A 19918-nucleotide genomic window follows, 5' to 3' on the forward strand; every position below is an offset into this window, starting at 1 on the left:
AATCTAAGATGGTAACAGAGTGCATATCAAATAACATAGTTGTGAAATTGACATTATATGGTCAAGTAAGTTCACCCATAAACAAGAGAGGAAAGTCAGAAGTAAAAGTCAGATTTGTGTGGTAGGCATATATGCATACAATCATACTTAACACAGTTTACAAAAGAGAGCAGACACCAAAATAGTGTATGCATATATTATAAACATACTCATCTTTAAATATATATGCATCTTTTCTAAAAGTCATTTAAGACTGGCAATTCCAGTCAGCTTTGAAATGTGAATGTTGGACTATATATAGTGATAAAAAAGCTGACTAAAGAAATTCTCTAGGTCTATTTTTTCACTCTTTTCTGTGAGGAATAGGAGCTGCCAAATGGTGAATAAGCATAACTCATCACTTAATGAACGTTCCCATTGTGTGAGATATTTAATATCCAGATATAAAGAGAGACACCCTAGATCAGGAGTAATTATGAAACATGAACAACATCAACTCACCTGCCCAACACAAAAGCAAATGAAGCACTTGACCAGAAACTGTAAAAAGTGTTTCTCTTTGCTCTGATTCTTAGATAGAGCTCAAGTTTATAAAATGAATTTTAGATAAGTCCTGGACTACAAAAAAGAAGAATTTTGGAGGAATCTTTTAACTGCAAGCTAGACATTGTGATAATTAGGTTACCTAGCAAAGAAAGATGACCTAAAATAAAAAAGAAGATATAAATTACATATCTTTACTTTTGCAAAGATATGCATTTAAAAAAATTCTAATATTAAAGATCAAGTTTAGTCAATTTGGATCAGTTTTATAATGATGTGAAGGAGTTTTATAAAACAGAAAGAATGTATCTGCTGAAGATGATAATGCAGTTTGATAATAGTGGGACAGTCAGAACATGCATCCTGGATAAAACTCATATTTGATTTGTTTGGGGGTGATGAAGTACTTAGAAACAGCCTGGATTTTGATTTTCAGGTAAAGTTGATAAAGGATGTAATCTGTTTTATATCATAAAAACAAAGGCTATTCAATGAACATTTTCCTAATACCTCTCTACAAGCATTTTATTTGAGGGGATTTTCCTGAGTTTAAATCTTCCAATAGATTTCTGCAAGTTGTTTTATTGCAGATTTTTTTTTTCCAGGCCAGAGTGAGCTTTATGGCAGCTTTCTTTCTTGACAGTGCTCCCTAGAAGACTCAAGTTTGTTTTTAGATATCTTTTTTGTTGCATGTTTTCAGAATTGTTGCAGTGACTTTTCTTGGAGATAGAAATTCTGAAAACACTGGTGCCCTTGCTAAACCATAATTTCTAAGTAGCTGCAGCTTCTGACTAATATCCTTATTCCCCCCTGAAAATATTATATTAACTATAGTAATTTACCTTTGTGAATGAAGGCTGCACCAAAGACACTAGTAAATTAAGTCACACTCCAGTCATAAAAGAATAGATCCACTAAAAACACCCAAGGTTCTTTATCCTTGAAATCCTAATTATTTTTTCTCTTATTCCATAGTTTCTTTACACTATTACATAGCTACACCGCTATGGCACAGATTTTAGCTGGAAGTATTTACTGAGAGAGACAATGCTTCAGTACAGTATTTTTGTATTTTAAGGGTCTGAATTGTTCCTGGTTGTGGGTACAGATCTGGGACTGGGAAGTAGATCAGGGCAGGAGCAGAGGCAGAAAGTTGGACGATGAAAGTTCTTTCCAGAAGAGGTCCTCAAGAGGACCAGATGTGCAGAGGAAGCATGAAAATGGTTTATTAATTATTTAGAAGTTTCATTACATATGGAAGCATGCATATGTCTAATGTCAGGTATGCCAAACACCTAGATGATTTACTGAGTGTTTTGTTTTTTTTAAATCTGGATACTCTGATGTCCTTTTCTTTGACGTCTTGTTGATTCCTTACTTTTACACCCATTTTGATGGATGGATAGAGCATGTTGCATTAGGTCTGGTCTCACCCTGCTCCCACCTTTTCCTCCATTCTTGGAGAAGTTTCCTCAGACCTCCAATGTTGCCATACCCATCACCTAGATTAAAGGCAAGAGGATCCACAACTCATGCCCACCCCCAACACCTCCCCATTAGGCCAGTTCTCATCTCAGGACACATTCACAAGCTTAGTGTACTTAAGAAATAGCTCTCTGGACACAAGTTTTCCTCTAATACTTCTTCATGGTGAGATCATTTTAGTGGTAATCAGACGGATCGCTAAGGCCGTATTCGTGAAAGTGAACTCTTTCGACTTACACAGCACCTACCTTTCCTCTCGTGATTCCAAGAGCGATCTGGGCATGTACTCTGGGGTAATGTTTTTTAGCTCTGTGTGTATTCTGCACCACAGAAAGGAACACACTTTTATTCAAGCTCCTGGCCTGCCCTAACATGGTCTACAAGTGGAATAAAGTTCTCAGGAACCCAAGACATTATTAATCTTGTCATTTACACAAGGTGATAAGTCCTTTCATTTTTAAACAGGCCCTTGACAGTTGGTATTTAGTAAGTACACTAAGAGAAGTCTGCCGTTCACTCCAAAGAAAGCGAAATGCGTCGATAAGAGATTATCTAATGCCCGATGTGTATTTTGAAGAAATAAGACCTAGAAGAAGGAGTGCCCCTCAGAGAATGCATAGTCAGAATTCACTTAAGGGATGCTGCCAGCTCCCTTGTGGTTGAGGAACAGCAGCAAGATCCTACAGTGTTTTCAGCTGGAATAGGCATTGTTCTCGTTTGTGCTTTACCTTATAAAGTTTTAACTGCTTCCAGGACCATCACGGCTGAGTGGCACACCCGCTCTCCCTCTCCTTGGGTCCAAGTCAATGGTGCTATCAGGCTGCTGGGACACTACAACAGTATTATTATTGCAGGCTTATTATAGGCTCAATTATCAAGTTATTTTCTTTGGCTTTTAGGAAAAAAAAAGCATGCCTGCATCATTCAATTAATGCAATTTGTGCAAAAAAAAGCAGGGAAGATCAATTACATAAAAGCAAAATATAGTATCTTAGCCTCTTTCTACTTTTTAAACATGTTTGCATCAACTGTCAGGTGATTTGTTAATTTGCTCTTCCTTTGCAAGGATTTCTGTCCGCATTCTCTATGACCTCTTTTGATGTTAAAATTATTATTGGCTTTGGCCATTTTCTTTGCTTTGTTTTTAAGTCAAGTTCCACTTTTATACCAAAGTTATGTTCTGCTGTTTTAAGATGAATGCCAGCTGGCAATACCCAGAGACTGGCTTTGTGAACGGTGCCTAAGTGGACTTTGAGGGGATGTCGTCTGGCTGATAAGTTACTTCCTTCACTCGAAGATGAAACTGTCTCAGACATAGTTTGTCATTTGCTATTCACATGATAAAACAAAAAACATCCCCTCCCCCCAAAAAAAACTTCCATCATGTAATTGTGCCCAGCACACAGGCCTGTCATAGCACTACAGAAGGTAGGGATTTTTATGAAGATTGATAAAGCACGTAAGTTCACTACAAAGATGATCTGTGCATTTTAAGTAATTCATGTTTACATGTACACAACATTTTTCATACAGGAGGATCTCAAAGCATCACACCCATACCAGAGTCTAGCTATTTCTGGAATAGCATCAAAAAGATAGGTGTCAGAATGCATCACAAGCCATCAAAGAGGAAAACATGTTGGTCAAGAACACAAGAAATGTGTCCAGCCTAGTTAAAAACCCAAAGAAGATCTTTAGTTTCCTCTCTTTTTGAGCAGTCTGAAACTGTTGAGGATGATCAGTTTTATAGAGTCAGGCAAAATGGCCACATTAAAGACAGGTTGCTAAGGAATATTTCTTGTGAGGTCTATAGCGTGATCTTTAGAGGTTATTTAACAGGATGCTTGCAAAGCTTCCAGGCTGGTTACACAACAAGCTCCAGGTCTAATAATAAGTGGATCTTTATCACTTGCCCTGTTCTTGCAAACTAGAATCAACAGGCAATTCTCTCTGTTTTATTTCATCCAGTAAATTATACTTGGCTTTCTTTTCATGTTATTATGGAAGAAATAAAAATGTGTATGTGGGGGGGGGGCTTCTTCCCCATTAATATTTTTGTTCTTAAAGTAGCTAGTGTATATATATATATATATATATATATATATATATTTCTGGTTTGAAAGCAGATACATCAAGACTTGCACCTGATATTTCTCTGTTAATATTTTCTAGTCTTTAGACTGTTACCTTGAAGACAAACTCAGAATACTGTGTCTTTGGAGAAACTAAGGATGGTTTGCTTTAGCAAAGCTTGGCCATGACAGTGTTTCCATGTTGTTGGACAAATTTCTTTACATTCTGTTATTAATCTCTGTCTGCTGAATACACTTTTTGTTATCTCTTTTAAATCAGGATTAGAATGTGTAACAGGGTCCTTCTTTTAGAGGTGAAAAAACTTGACATCACTCCTGCCCTCCAGAATTGGGGTTTCCCACAGTACTATGCATAGGTCAGGGGTCCAGAGCACCTTTCCTAAAGCCAGCACGTGTGCACACGTTGTCTCTGTGGGCTTGGTGTTACTTCTGCAGCACCAAGACTGACAGATGTGTTTATATCAAATATTGACTTTGTTCAGATGTGCAAACTGTCATTTACCTCCCCTCCCACCCAGCCTCTAAACGTTAAAGTTCCATTCACCTTTTCCTAGTCTCAGACTGTTATGAAGCTGTAGAAAATAAAGCATTCAGGCTGAATAGTGGGAGTTGGGAGAGAAGGAATCAACTATCTACTTCAAAGCGAAAAGACAGAAAAGACAGCAATAGTCTGAAAAAGTTGTCTCAGTACAGATTTTGCAGGGAGTACGTTTCTCCATTATTTCAATTATTACAACTTCCTGAATAGGTTGAAGGTCACTCATAATTCACACTTCTGCCATTTTCAGACATGCCAAATGTAGTCTATTAAGCATAAATAAAACTTCCAGTGCTTGACCAGGAAAAATAAACGGGAATTCATAACAATGAGTCCTTGTTCATCTTTTTAAAAGTAAATGGTGTGTTTTCTTTCTTTCTTGTTCTCCCTCTTGGGCACTGAATTTTTCTCCTGTCTCAGTAGTGCAAGCATAATACTTTAAATCGACCCAAGCATAGCAAGCCAGACGGCAAGTCTGGTCTGACAGATTCTAGATTTCTCTATTTTATAAGATTAGAAACAAGAACCCACATTATTACCATTTATAAATACAAATGGTAGCCATCATCAATTTGAGGGAGGAATTGGTTGAACACAGGCTCTGACAGTATAAGAGAAATAATCTGAAAGTCTTTTATAGCCTATTACCTTTCCTATCAGAATGCTTATAGTGTCCATACTTTATTTAGTGACTGTCCTCTTGGGGTTAAATAAAAGAAAATGAATATTTAATAAAGTGTGATTAATTTCAGTTCCAACTGTACATAATAAATTGTTATATACAACATATATTACATATAATATGCAATTTATAAAATATATCTTTTATGATATATAATTAGAAAATCATATGCCATTAAATATTAATTTATATTAATACAATAAATTGCTGATTTTAAAAAGTTTCCTCAAACATATACTTAATCACATTTGTAAATCACTATAAAATATATAACATATCCAAGCACATATATACTGATATATAACATTGTATGAAAATATAACTTTTGGCTGTCTAAATTTGCTAAATCAAATCCACATCGCCACTGCCTTTTTTACCTTTAGCTTAGCCTTAACTGAACAGATATCCTTTTGACATTTGGAACCATTACAAGGTTTGATTAAAATAAATTAGGAATAATAGTTATTTTTAGAGTAATTCTATATACAGGTATAATGTTATATTTATGCCTTAAATTGTGAATTTCACCAGCAGTAAAAGTGAACAATTTGGGAGATTTTGAGTTTTATCTTCAAATATCTGAATGATTTAGAATTTTTTAAAAACATATAAAGAAATTCCACTAGTGTGTTTTTTTAGCAAGTTTTTAAAATATAAGAATACATAAAGATCTGTTAAAACATTTACCGTAATATTTATTCTTATAAATTAAAGTATTCAGAGATCCAAATATAATATCCATATTTACAAGGATAAAGATAAAAAGCTCTTTGGAAAGATTAAAAAGAGTCCAGCAAGATATTGGGAAAATTATATTTTTTCTGTGATAAAATGAAAAGACCATCTTAACTTTCAAAAGTTTCTATGAGTTAGGTCATGTTCATAACATGTTGTATTTCTGCAATTTGGTGTATTAGCTACCAAAAAGAAAAGTCTAAAGGAGTTAACATAGTTTTAAAATGTTTATCATGATTTTTAAAAAATGGAATTCTCATATAATCCTCTTTCTTTAGACTGTAAGGCCCTATTCCTCTATTTTTTACCTTATAATGGGAGGAGTTGTTTCCCTTCTTAAAGAGCATTCTGAGAGAGACCCAGCAAAATAATAAATCAACAACCCTTTTATATCCATTCCAACTTTTTCTAAGTGTTTGAGACTTTTGAGCCCCTCTTTAAATACTTGCGTTGAATTCATCATAGAATCCCAGATCCAGGACATTTTTATTTTGGTTCCAGATAGCTTTTTCCATAAAACCCCCTGATGGAAGAGACCTGTTAACTCTTTTATGGAATTTTAACAGAGGAATTGATTCCCTTCCATTTTTCTCAAACACAAAACACAGAGAGGCTATGTTAGTAATGTCTCTGCTCCTGGTGCCTAATTCGGATGACCTATAGTTCATAGGGCTGCAATATAGTCGAAGTTTTGAGAATATACTGATTTTAAAGATGTTATAATTATATTTTTATAAGCGTGGTCGAGCATACAACCTGCAGGAGAAACTGCCTAAAGCACTTAGGTTTTTAATTATATTTTTTATTTGCCTAAAGACCTATTTTATAACATAAAAACATAGATGTGATATCTTATTTTCTGAAAGGCTTGATTCCACCAACATTACATTCCATTTTTCCCCCACATAATTGTTTTGAGGCAACAAATTGTCATTATGTTTTCATTTAAACTGCTCCTCTCACTTCCCAAATGCCTGTTGGTATATTATTATTGCTAGGACATAAACCAACTTTATATGTGGACATCTCTGAATTCAAGTATTCAAATTATACTTTGGGGCCACTGTAATTATAAGAGGAAAGACATAATTTTACTTAAGTCTCTTTAAGATCTAAAGACATGAGATATGATGAAATGGCAAGTGGTAGCAACACCTTGAAAAAAAGCCCTGGATTTCTAAGGGTGGTAGATGGGATTTCAAGCACATTCTTATATGATATGAGGAAGCATGCCCAGAATCTGCCCTCATTAGGTCGGGCTCTTGCCAGGTCTTTTCAAACCTCAGTTTCATGAGCACCATAAAAATTCACTTAAAATCGAAAAGAACACCCTGAAGTTAAAACCCACGCTGCCTAGCCTTGCCTTTTGTGGCCTGGAATGTCACCTTTTACCTCCAGTAAATAAAGCCAAAATCAACACTCTTCCATGTCTTTTATTTTTTATGCACTCAATATTCTTCGCGTGACAATCTGGACACTTAAAGGGAAATTACAGTAGTGATCTATGTCCCAGCAAAGAGAATTGTCTTTCTAATATATAGTTACAATGTATCCATCACTTTCTTTTGTTTCTTGGACTGTTCACATTGGATTGAATAAATCTAAAATGGAATTAAAAGAGACATGATAAATAGTGGACGCCAAAGAAGTAATGATATCATAATACTTTCTTCCAGTGATCTGGCGTGTGTGTCTCTGCAGCATTCCCCAGCACAGACAATTGTACCATTTTACAGTCTTGCGGGATATTGTCTCTTTAACCTCACTGTTTCCGAGAAGCCACCGAAAAGTTCTAATATGTCACAATTCAAATGTCAACATGTTGTTGGAAAGGAAGCTAATAAGTTAAACCTTTGAGAGATGCCAAAAGAAGAGGTGATTCAAACTGTTGAGAGAAGTCCATTGTTTTCTAAGGGGAACTAGGACTCTAGAATGAATCAAGGTACTAACAAGCATGTAACTGGAAGGGTTAGAGAGAAAAAAAGAAAATGAACACATTTTTTTTTTAAACCTGGTAACTTTTTGAGCAGTCTATTCCTCTCAGTGTACTTCCAAAGAAAGCAAAATATAAATGTTACGGTTAATAAGATACAAACTATAAATTCTCTGGTTTTTATAGAATCAGCACATAACAAGGAGTTATTTTCCTAAGATAGTCTGGATTCTATCTATGGATAGAGATAAAGAATCTTAGGTCATATCATATTAGAGGAACATTTTAGGTCGTATTATATTAGAGGAACATTTTACGTTTGGCATTATTTTCTGTAAACCAGCTTCATATGGTTAAATTACTGTTGCGTGACAAAAAATGATTCTATTTTGACAGGAAAGAAACTAAGCAGAAAATACTCCTCATTGAGTTATTTTTTGAATTTAACACAGTTTTGTACTCTGGCCTTTTTAAAGAAAAATAAACAATTGGAGTTTAGAGCCACCTACTGGAATGAGGAGGCACGTACTTTTGTTTAATGTCCTCTGCTTTTCAAAAGATAAACAAATAAATATAATTAAAGTTTTGCACATTTCTCTTGATCTCATAAGACATTAAATTACTCAGCTTTTCTCAGTTTGAACTATTAAGTGATCCTGCAAGAAACCACAGTTAGAGCAAAGTTTTCTCAAAATAGATCCTTCCCTTTTCTTAGCAGGGTATGCCAATTCGTGTTATGTGATTTTTCACCCTGTTGCATTGAGACTGAGCAGAATTGAATCCCTAGTTTTGTTGCTGTTATTATTACTCTTGGTGGAATTTATACGTGTGTATGTGTCTGTATGTGAATGTAATTATTCTCATTTAAGAATTTTTGTTTAATACATACTCTTAGAATTAAAAATTAAAACCTTTTGTGTTAAAATGAAAAAGCACCTTAAACATTTTCATGAGTAAGTCATTTTTATATTGAGATATAATTGATATATCCATTATATTAGTTTCAGGTATGCAACATAATGATTTGATGTTTATATATGTTGCAAATCAGAAGTAAATGCCTTTAAAATGAAGAAAGCCTGAAGCCTGGACAAGTAAATTGGGCAATGACTTACCTAAGGTCACTGAGCTGGTCAGGGAAAAGGTAGGCAGCTCTTGGAAATTATAGGTCAGGATTTTTTCCATAATTGCCACACTGCTTTTAGTCAGTCATTAATGGATTTATTCAACCCTTCCTCTCATCAACATTTTGTGTGAAAGTAAGAGGAATAAGCACCACCCCCAAACCCTGGTAAAAGAATCGATTGAAAGCATAATGCTTGCTTTCAAAGAGTGGGATCAGGAGCTGGGTCATGAAGGCAGGTCCTGGATCTGTGAGTATCACTTTTGATTGATAAAAGAGGGATGCAATGTTTAAAAAAAGAAACACTCTCTTTTAAAACTATGTGTTTTTTTTTTTTTTTTCCAGATCTTTTCATGATTCTTTATGTTGGGTCCCTCCAGACTGTTGCCTTAAAAGCACCTTGTTGAGAAAGTGCTACTTTTGAGAACATGTTCAAGAAGGGGCAGTAACTCTGCCCCTGCCAGCCTTTGCCCAGCCACAGCTGGATAATGCAGGGCACAGGCAACAATCAGTTGTGCATGGTTGACCAGAGTAAGGAATTCAGAGAAGGGATCATCTTTTCTCTGGTGATTTCTTCATGTCTCTTAAACATTGTCATAAATAAATGTTTAAATTCTTGGTTAAACATTTCACAAGGTAAATGTGACACAGCAAGCCTTGCATTTAGAAAATTTGACTTGTGAAGTGGGAGTTGGAAAAAGATTTGTGAATTGGCATGAGAGTCCCAGCTTTCCGTTTGTCAGCAGAGGGCTAATTTTCAGTGTATAAAACAGGAAGTCATAGTTCTTTTGATGAAAATTAAAAGGAATATTTTGTTAAAATATGGGAAAATGAACAGTTATCTTAGTGTGTATCTTGCCCTTTCTTAACATTCACTTCTCTTTCTCTTTCCTACGTTCGTTGTCTTTTGAAGATATTTTATAGAGTAGTCGCAGACATTGCACCAGGAGAGGAGCTCCTGCTGTTCATGAAGAGTGAAGACTATTCCCATGAAACTATGGCACCAGATATCCACGGTTAGTACCACTCACGCCGCCCTCTGCAGCACCCTTATTTGGAGACTGTGATGGAGCCTGTCAAAGGATCCATCGCGCTTGGTGTTTGTCCGTTTCCCTGGCTAGTCATTGTCAGCTTTAACAAATTCTGTCCCCTAGAGTGGCTATTTCTTAGTGTGACACCTGGCTAATATTACAGTGAAGCTAAAGTAAGCAGAGGTCTTTTCTGAAATGGAGGACAAAGGAATTTTGAATATCTGGATTGAGACATCACATACGTAAGCCTTTTATCAATGCCTTAGACTCTGGTGAGAGTACTTTCATGCTACAAAAGACATTTCAGGGAGCGTGGTTTGGGGCTTTTGAAAATCTAACAGTTGTTCCTCCCACTTAATATTCTATTACTGGAAAAAAATATTTCTGCTTGAGTAAAATCCTAGCCAGCATGATCACATGGGAGGCAGCTGTAGGGTAGGGAAAAAGTACAGATGAGGAAATTTTAGAGTCAGAGGAATTTGTATTTGTCAGGGACCCATTCTAAATCAAAGAAGGAGGCATAAAAAGGAATTTTGATGATTAGCGATGTATATTCAGATGAGAGTAAAAGGAAATTTTATTTGTATTGGTTTGTATTATTGGGATGAGCATTTAATATTTTTTTCTTTCCTGTTTCTCTCTCCTAATACAGTAGGACTTTATTCAGCATAATCTAGTAGTGTCTTTAGAGTGTTTCATAGTTGGAAGGATCAGTAGGAAGGGGTACCCATCCCAGCTTACCTGAGAGGTCGGTTTGGGGCTGGCTCCACTTCCCATCTGTCTGGCATTGCCAACAGGAGAACCTTAGCTTCAGCTTCTGCATCTCCTGTGAAGAAGCTACCACCATTGGCTGACTCCTTACTTGAACATTTTTTACTTTGGCTAAGCTGCATTCTGCCTCTTTGTAAATTTATACCAGTTGTATTTCAGGGAGCCTTTTGGAAATTGTTTTCTTCTTAAAAAACTATAACAAGTAAGTGGTTTCAGAAACCCAGACTTGTCAACTAGCCTGGTAGAGTTGGAGCCTGAATGGGGAACCTGACCCAGTGGAAAAGGGCTCTGACAACAAGCACTGCTTAGATGATAAAAATGAATATAATTTGGGCTTTCTCTGGTATGAGGAAACTTTAATCAGTGAATGTTTGCTCTCAAAAGCTTTTCAAATAATTATTTTTTGAAATATAAATACTTAGTGTACTATTCTGAAAAGTATAAACAGAGGTGACTGTTTTTCTTTTAGGGCTACTTTTCATAAATTACCTGTGTTTACAATACTCTTGAACACATCCATTGCTTTTTATTTTCAATGTGTCATATCCATATCCATACTTACACCAGATACATTATATAATGTCTATAATGTTTAAATGGTGATTTCTATTTCATATTCCTAGGAGTTAATGTTTCTTAGGAAAGAGAAAATAAAATACATGCTTTGTACACATACTGAATGCTAGATAGTATAGGCTCTTTATTGTCCTCTGTAGTCTTTTAGACATAGAGCAAACTTTAAGAAAGATCTTATTTCCATTATACAGATAGGGAAACAAGGCCACATAAGACTACATAAATTGTCTAGAAAGTGGTAGAGTCAGCATTCAAACCAAGGTCTTGCCATCTCTAAATCCTATGCCTTTTCATGTATTATGTGGCCTGGAGGTTGTTTGTGTTCAGACTGCTGGCTGAGATCCTAAAGTTAGATCTTAAACATGTGAATAGTGTCACAAACTATAAGAAATATTTCCATTACCTAGTTGATGTTATTGAGAAACCCGTCTTACAGCTGAGGTGATTTATTTTTGAACACCTCCCTCTTGTTTAACCAAGTCCAAAACTGACAAACCCCACTGAATCTACATACTAATTTCTTTACCTTTCGGGCCCCTGTGTTATTGGTTTAGTTTAATCTAAACCAGTATTGTGGTGGATTACAGCAATGATGACCCATGTGATCTTGCTGCTTGGCTTCTCAGGCTGCAGTGGGGTGTTCCGTCTTTCAGTGGCTTTCTGTACCCTTCTTAGCAGGGACCTAAAAAGCCCCTAGTAACCTGCTACCCCCGCTAACTTCATTTCCCACTCCTCCCCTACATGCGTCCTATAAACCTGTCACACTTTACTACAGCTTTGCCTTTCTATGAGCCTACATTTTTTTTTTTTTTTTGCTCTTTCTTGCCTTCTTCATTGGTCCATGCTATTTCCTCCCTCAACCTGCTCCACTCAGCTGAGTTTTCCTCATTACAAAGTCTTTTCTAAACCTCTGTCCCCCAGGATGGATGGATTTGGCACATTCCTCTGGGCTCCCTTAGTTCCTATGCATGGATCTGTCATAAAATGTATCACACTATTTGTTCTCATGTGTATCCCCTTGGCTTACTTATGTATCCCTTCCCTAGCAAAACGCCTCACATCCGGTAGGTGACTAAAACATTCCCTCAAAGACATTCAGTCAATGAGTAACTGGCTATGGGTCCCGGCTGTAGGTCTGCAGCACGGATTGTGTATCCTGTTGTGCATTGTCCTCTGTGTCTTTCAGCATTGTGAGCTGTTTGCAGGACTTCTGTGATTGCGTGGGTGTGATCAGTGCATAGCATTTATAGCCTCCTGAGTGGGCTAAAAGCTATGCCAGTGGAAAGAACAGAAACAATGCTGTCGCTACCTGACACTCTATCACCTTGTTATCTCTAGCCTCCCACTATTACCATTTATTTATCTTACTGATTTAAAGTGCAAATTCATGATATGTTGGCTCTTTAGCAAAGCCATGCCAATTAGCACAGACCCGGGGGGAACATAAATGAGCCCGGAAAAGTGTTAAAATCATGCCATGTTCCATTATAAGAAATGATGAACGTTAAAGCATTTCCAAGTTTATTGATGTTAGCCAGGCTTAAGTAAGGCTCAGACAGGGACTCTTCTATGTCCCCTACAGGTAACATGGCACTGTGAGAAGGGTATGGGACAGAACAGTTCAAAGTTTGACATAACTACTCAGCTCTATAATTCTTGATTTGTTACTGAACTTGCTGAGCTTCAGTACTCTCATCGGAAAGTTGGGAAACAAATCTGATATGTAATTCCTCACGGTCAAGTTTTAGGACAATCAATTATCCATGAACAGGTTTGAGGTCATAATGATGCTCGGTAAACGGTCATTATGACTTTATATATCCTGAGAATATTAAAACCTGGAAGAGTTTCATCATAAAGTTTTATCTGATAAGAAGACTGTTGGGGCTCCCCAGTGATCACTTCTGTTACAATTCTAGGCTCTGTGCTGGCTTCTCTACATTTATTATTTCTAATCCATGTTAAAATGGGAGTGGTGCAAAGGACAACCCAATAATTTCTATTATGTCTTTCATAAGTCGATAAGAACTGGTTTGTGGCAGTGCTTCCTGATCGCCTAGTTCTGATAACACCTGAATTATTTTCGCAGAAGAACGGCAGTACCGCTGTGAGGACTGTGACCAGCTCTTTGAGTCCAAGGCCGAGCTAGCAGACCACCAGAAGTTCCCATGCAGCACTCCCCATTCGGCTTTCTCAATGGTAGAAGACGACTTCCAACAAAAGCTCGAGACTGAAAATGATCTCCGAGAGATACATGCGATTCAGGAGTGTAAGGAATGTGACCAAGTGTTTCCCGACTTGCAAAGGTTAGACATGGCATGCTCCACTACCAGAACGTGTTTGTTTGCTCTGAAGTAAAACGTTGTTTATGCTGAATTTTCAGAATTGGTGCAGATGGGAAATTTGGAACAACAATGAGCTGGAAAAATGTATTAGTCACAGGTTTGGAAGTCATTTTCCCCAGTAAATTCTCACCTGTAAAATGTTTGCAGTGAAGTTGGAATTACTTATTTTGATGCCAGAGAGAAGATAATATGTTTATTATTATTATTTATGGAATGTAATTGGCAGCTGAAAGTTTAACATTAGAGTAAAACGTAACTTATTGGATGAGTCAAGAGTAGAGGAGGCAACAGTGGTGCTGATTAATCTAATTATATATACTGAACAGTAAAGCTACTTTCTAGAAACATTTAGATGATAAAAAAGAAACTTCTGATACTTAAGGAAAGCTAGATGGTCTTTTGATAGGTCACTGTAATCTGTGGATTTAACTTCTACTATTTATCTAAATTGCACATATAAAAGAATAACAGAAACATGCCCAGTGAAGAAAATGTTGAATTGTCTTAAAGGGAAGAAAAAAATAAACAAGATCTAAATGAAATAATTCTTTGATACGTATTTTTAACAAAACAAATCACATTTCAATGACATATTAACTTTTTATAGCCCTGTGAATTTAATTCAGGAACAATTGTTTTGTTTTGTTTTGTTTTCTATTAAAGAAAACAACAACCCTTGTTGTTTAGTCACTAAGTCATGTCCAATTCTTTATGACCCCATAGACTGTAGCCTGCCAGACTCCTCTGGCTATAAGGATTTCCCAGGCAAGAATACTGGAGTGGGTTGCCATTTCCTTCTTTTTCTCAGGTGATCTCCCCAACCCAGGGACTGAACCCAGGTCTCTGGCATTGCAGGCAGATTCTTTACTGACTGAACCACCAGGGAAGCCCATATTTTGCAAACCATATTGATAACTACACTGCAACATGATCTTTCAGATCAGAGAGGTATTTAGTGTTAGTCACTCAGTTGTGTCTGACTCTTTGTGACTCCATGGACTGTAGTCCACCAGTCTCCTCTGTCCAAGAATACCAGAGTGGGTTGCCATGCCCTTCTCCAGGGGATCTTCCCGACCCAGGGATCGAACCCAGGCTTCCCACATTTTGGACAGATTCTTTACCATTTGAGCTACTGGGAAGTATATTTAACCAGTGGGTAAGTTGTATGTTTGTTCCTACCTAATGGTTTTTGCCTTGCTCCACAAGCAGTTTTAATAATTGTATTCATTACTTTGCTTTTAAATCTGGGACCCATAACCAGGATTTCAAGTGGACATGACATCGTAGTATTTAAATGGCTATGGGAGTACATCAGCTAGCTTTACTCAAGGCTGTGAATTGCTCACAGTCTGTTTTGGACCTTCCACCTCTTTCACTGTGCTTTCTTTCCTTAGTGCCCCCCTTCCTCCTTCTCCTTTCCCCTCTGTTGATTGCCCTGCATCTCTCTTTTTATAGGAAAGGATTTCATATGGTAGTCATTCATTTTAATTCATTGATGACCAAAAAAGCATCAAGTATAAACCTATTCCTTGAGGAGACTGAGTCAGAAGAATGAATCTCTAGCTTTGAAAATTCAGGCTTCATCTAGCTATTAGAGAGAAACCATTCAGGTGACTAAGAGGGCTTTCCCAATACCCTTTAAACTCATCTTTAGTACTTAACATAAACCCACATAGAGAATAAATCTGTTATATATGTTTGGCAAATCATGGATTTGTAATTTAAAAAATCACAGCACATCTCTTAAATATATTGTGTCCAAATTAAAAGCCAAAATGAAATCACTAAATACCAACAGGTGAGAAAAGTATTTATACTGTAAAGCCATATCTGTGATGTCAGAGGGTAAGTTTATTTCCTTCTATTTTGTTATCAAAAGTATTGGACAACATTATAAAACAAAAACTGACATCCTCAACACTAAAATATTGTGTGTAGCAGTACTTCTTAGGTGGAGGAACCTTCTTACTCTGGGTGTAAGATTAAGCCTAAGTCAGTGCTACTTTATGCCAAAACCAACTGTCAATTTAGTTCCTTCAGTCAAACATTCAGTAGCAAACAATAAGGAAACCTAATTATCTGGCATTGGGTGAACTCTCAAAACTCACTTCTTGGTAGCTCAGTCAGATGGATATATCATGTCGCTGTGCAACCTGATACTGATCATCCAAGTGATAATTTGGGTTATATAATTTAGCCGGTGCAGAACCTACATGCCCTGAATATTTTCCACTTTACTGAATCTGATATTGTTGCTTTATATGTTAAGCAAATGAGAATTCCTTTCTTGACATGGTATATTATTCTGTTCTGTATCTTTTGTGTAAAATATTGAGAAAGGAATATATGCTAAGTTGCTTCAGCAACCCTTTGCAATGCTATGGACTATATAGCCCATCAGGCTTCTATGTCCATGGCAAGAATACTGGCAAGATTCTCAAGGCAAGAATACTGGAATGGGTTGCCATGCCCTCCTCCAGGGGAATCTTCCTAGCCCAGGGTTCAAACCAACATATCTTATGTCTCTTGCATTAGTAGGAGGTTTGTTTACCACTAGTGTCATCTGGGCAGCCCACCCTCTAAAACATGGGGGCAAGAAACAAAGGTTGATATGCATGCAAAAGATGGAAAGAACTCAGAAGGCTAAGCCAAGCTCTATAAATTGGGGTAAAATTCTTTGAAAAGTGAAGTTTCATTAATGACTGACTGGATACTTTTATGTTTATGAAAGGAGTGAAAATAAGCTTTTGTAAGAACCACTTGCCTTTTTCTTTTCTATCACTGATTAGCTGATAGCTGATAATGATCAGGGAGCAATATGGGTTTTAGGCTGGATTAGAAGAAACAAAGAAAAGAAAATTTGCCTTACTTTGCTATCATTTCCCCCTTTTGTGTTGTTTACTATCTATACTTCTTGTTTGTTTTTACATTTTTAATGTATTTTACTTGTATTTTTAATGTTTTTTATTGTGGTTAAGGGGCTTCCCAGGTGGCTCAGTGGTGAAAAAATCTACTTGCCAGTGCAGGAGATGCAGGAGACATGGATTTGATCCCTGGGTCGGGAAGATCCTCTGGAGAAGGAAATGGCAACCCACTCCAGTATTATTGCCTGAAAAATCTCATAGACAAAGGAGCCTGGCAGGCTACAGCCCAGAGGGTTGCCAAGAGTCAGAATCAACTGAGCATGCCCACATTGTAGTAAAAGTCACATCATATAAAACATGCTATTTTAACCATAGTTAACTGTACAGTTAAGTGGCACTAAGTACATTTCTACTGTTGTGTAACTCTCACCATCATCCCATCTCCTGAATTTTTCATCTTCTTAAACTGAAACTCTATCCACATTAAACAATAATTTCCCATCCCTTCCTCCCACCCACCCACCACCTGGTCCCTGGCCCCTACCAATGTACATTTTGACTCTATGAATTTGACTATTCTTGGTATCTTGCATAATTGATATCAAACAGTATTTGTCCGCCCCTAATGTATATTGCAGAGAAGGCAATGGCAACCCACTCCTGTACGCTTACCTGGAGACTCCCATGGACGGAGGGGCCAGGTGGGCTATACACAACTGAGCGACTTCACTTTCACGTTTCACTTTCATGTGTTGAAGAAGGAAATGGCAACCCACTCCAGCGTTCTTGCCTGGAGAATCCCAGGGACGGGGGAGCCTGGTGGGCTGCCGTCTATGGGGTCACACAGAGTCGGACACAACTGAAGTGACTTAGCAGCAGCAGCAGCAGCAATGTATATTGGAATAGACTTTTAAGGTTAACTTAACATATGTCCTCCAGAGTGTACCATGCACTATACCTTTAAAAAATATCATACTCTTGGAGTTAGGAGACAGGAAAAATCTCAATGTACAGGGCATTCTTTTACCACTAGGTTCCAGAGTTTAAGATTTAAGAACATTGGAATACAATACATGTCATGAAATGACAGGCTGTGTTAGTTTGCTAAAGACAATAGTAAGAACAGCAATCACACAACGATTTTGGAAGATGTCCCTGACTCAATTCAATGTTAACTGCCATTGCTAATATCTTTCTGTTAACTCTCTGATTAACATTTCAGCTTGTGTAACAAACAGAGGATTACATATTGTAGATAAAGATAGGGCCATTCTTGTGACTCCACACACCTGTACTCTCCTGGTACTTTTTGTTCACAGAGATATTGCTGTTGGTGCTCAGATAAAATAGCATTACCAAGTTGACTGACTCATAGGGCAGGAAAAATAAGTTCATGTTCCAATATGAATAGAATTGGAAGGAGGAAACTGAGAAAGAGAAAAATATGGAAACGTGTTTCTAATTTGTCATGATATGAGAAAGGGCATTTCATTTTTTTTCACAAACACTGCCATGGACACAGTGTATACAGCCACTGGGTAACATATTCTAGGCATACACAAGTCTTACTTGATTCTCAAACCTAGAGTGTTCATCTCACAGAAAAATAAAACATGGGGAAGAAACAGTGCTTACATGTTTGATACCTTTTTTTAATACCTTTTTATTATGGAAGTTTTCAAATACCCACAAAGCTAGAGAGGATGGTAGTGTGTTCAGGTTCAGTAATTGTCACACAAGACCAGTCTTATCTTAGCTATACTCATTTTGGGTTATTGAAACAAATCCTGGACATTATGTCATTTTATTTATAAATAGCTCAGTGTGTGTCTGTGGAAAATATGTAAAACATAGGTTCACTTTAAAAATAGTGGTTCCTTATTACTATCAAATATTCAGTCAGTGAGCAAATTCCCCCCGTTATTTCATTGTTTTTAGAGTTTATTTTGCTTATATTAAGATCAAAATAAGGTCCATCACTGCAATTGGTTTGTGTCCTTCTTATTTCTTAATTTAAAGGTTTCCCCAATCAAAGTCAGTAAGTCCCTCTTTCTCATTATAGTTTATATATAGAAGAAATTCAGTGTTTTTTTCTGTAGCATTTCCTCCTGGCTGTATTCTACTAGTTATATCCCCTTGGTATTTTTTGGTCATCTTTATCCATCCGCTCTATTTCCTGTATACTCATAGTTACATCGCAAGCTGTGATCAGATTTAGGCTCAGTGTTTTAAGAGGAATACCTCATTGGTGCTATCATGTATTTCCATTAGGAGGCATATGATGGATTGCCTGGATTAATTAATTCTTTAGGTGCTGCAAAATGAATGTGTTCTAATCCCCCTGTTGTTTCAGTATTTACTATCTGGATTAATTCTATGCAGAGAAACTCCCCCTCCTTGATTATTTGCTCCCCCTGCAGTACAGTTCAGATAGGAAGGGCAAGATATGTGCATGAGTTTTCCCCTTTTCTTACTAGTTTTCAGAACAATGATTTGGCTTCTCAGCATCTTCACGGGGTAACTGGTGAGGTTTCATTTTTGTGTTTTTGAGTATTATTATCATTAAAAGGTGAGATCATTATTCTTAGTGATGCTTAGATTTCCCCATCTTTAGGCAACAGGTGTCTCTTCAGATTGGCAACCTAGTTTTTTTTTTGCCATGATCTGTAACTTTCTTGCTTTTTGCCATAACAAGATGTTGAAGCCCATCTTGTGCATTTCATGCATCAAGTTTGAAAAGGGCTATTTCTCTATGGAGTTCTGGTTACCTTACTTGAGAGTAGTATCCTAATGTGTCAGAGAAGGTGATGGCACCCCACTCCAGTACTCTTGCCTGGAAAATCCCATGGGCAGAGGAGCCTGGTGGGTTGCAGACCATGGGGTCGTGAAGAGTCGGACAGGACTGAGCGACTTCCCTTTCACTTTTCACTTTCATGCATTGGAGAAGGAAATGGCAACCCACTCCAGTATTCTTGCCTGGAGAATCCCAGGGATGGGGGAGCTTGGTGGGCTGCTGTCTATGGGGTCACACAGAGTCGAACACGACTGACGTGACTTAGCAGCAGCAGCAGCATCCTAATGTGTTATATGTGTGTATTTAATTAACAAAAATGTTGCCAGTATCTTCTGAATATCACAGATTACCCATTATCTTTAATACTTAATTTTCATTATATTCATGAAGATTTTGTATTCAAAT

General features: G+C 37.1%; 1 protein-coding gene across 12 annotated transcripts in view; it reads left to right on the forward strand.

The window, feature by feature from the left end:
* Positions 1-19918, forward strand: part of MECOM (MDS1 and EVI1 complex locus) — a 627727-nt gene that overhangs the window by 564120 nt on the left and 43689 nt on the right. For all 12 annotated transcript variants that reach the window (XM_019959853.2, XM_019959835.2, XM_019959845.2 and 9 more), the window contains 2 exons: positions 10046-10148; positions 13600-13816. In XM_019959853.2, the coding sequence (XP_019815412.2) occupies positions 10046-10148; positions 13600-13816 (320 nt within the window). The remainder of the gene's footprint in view (positions 1-10045; positions 10149-13599; positions 13817-19918) is intronic.

This window comes from Bos indicus, chromosome 1 (assembly GCF_029378745.1).
Source record: "Bos indicus isolate NIAB-ARS_2022 breed Sahiwal x Tharparkar chromosome 1, NIAB-ARS_B.indTharparkar_mat_pri_1.0, whole genome shotgun sequence".
In the NCBI taxonomy this organism is placed as follows: Eukaryota; Metazoa; Chordata; class Mammalia; order Artiodactyla; family Bovidae; genus Bos; species Bos indicus.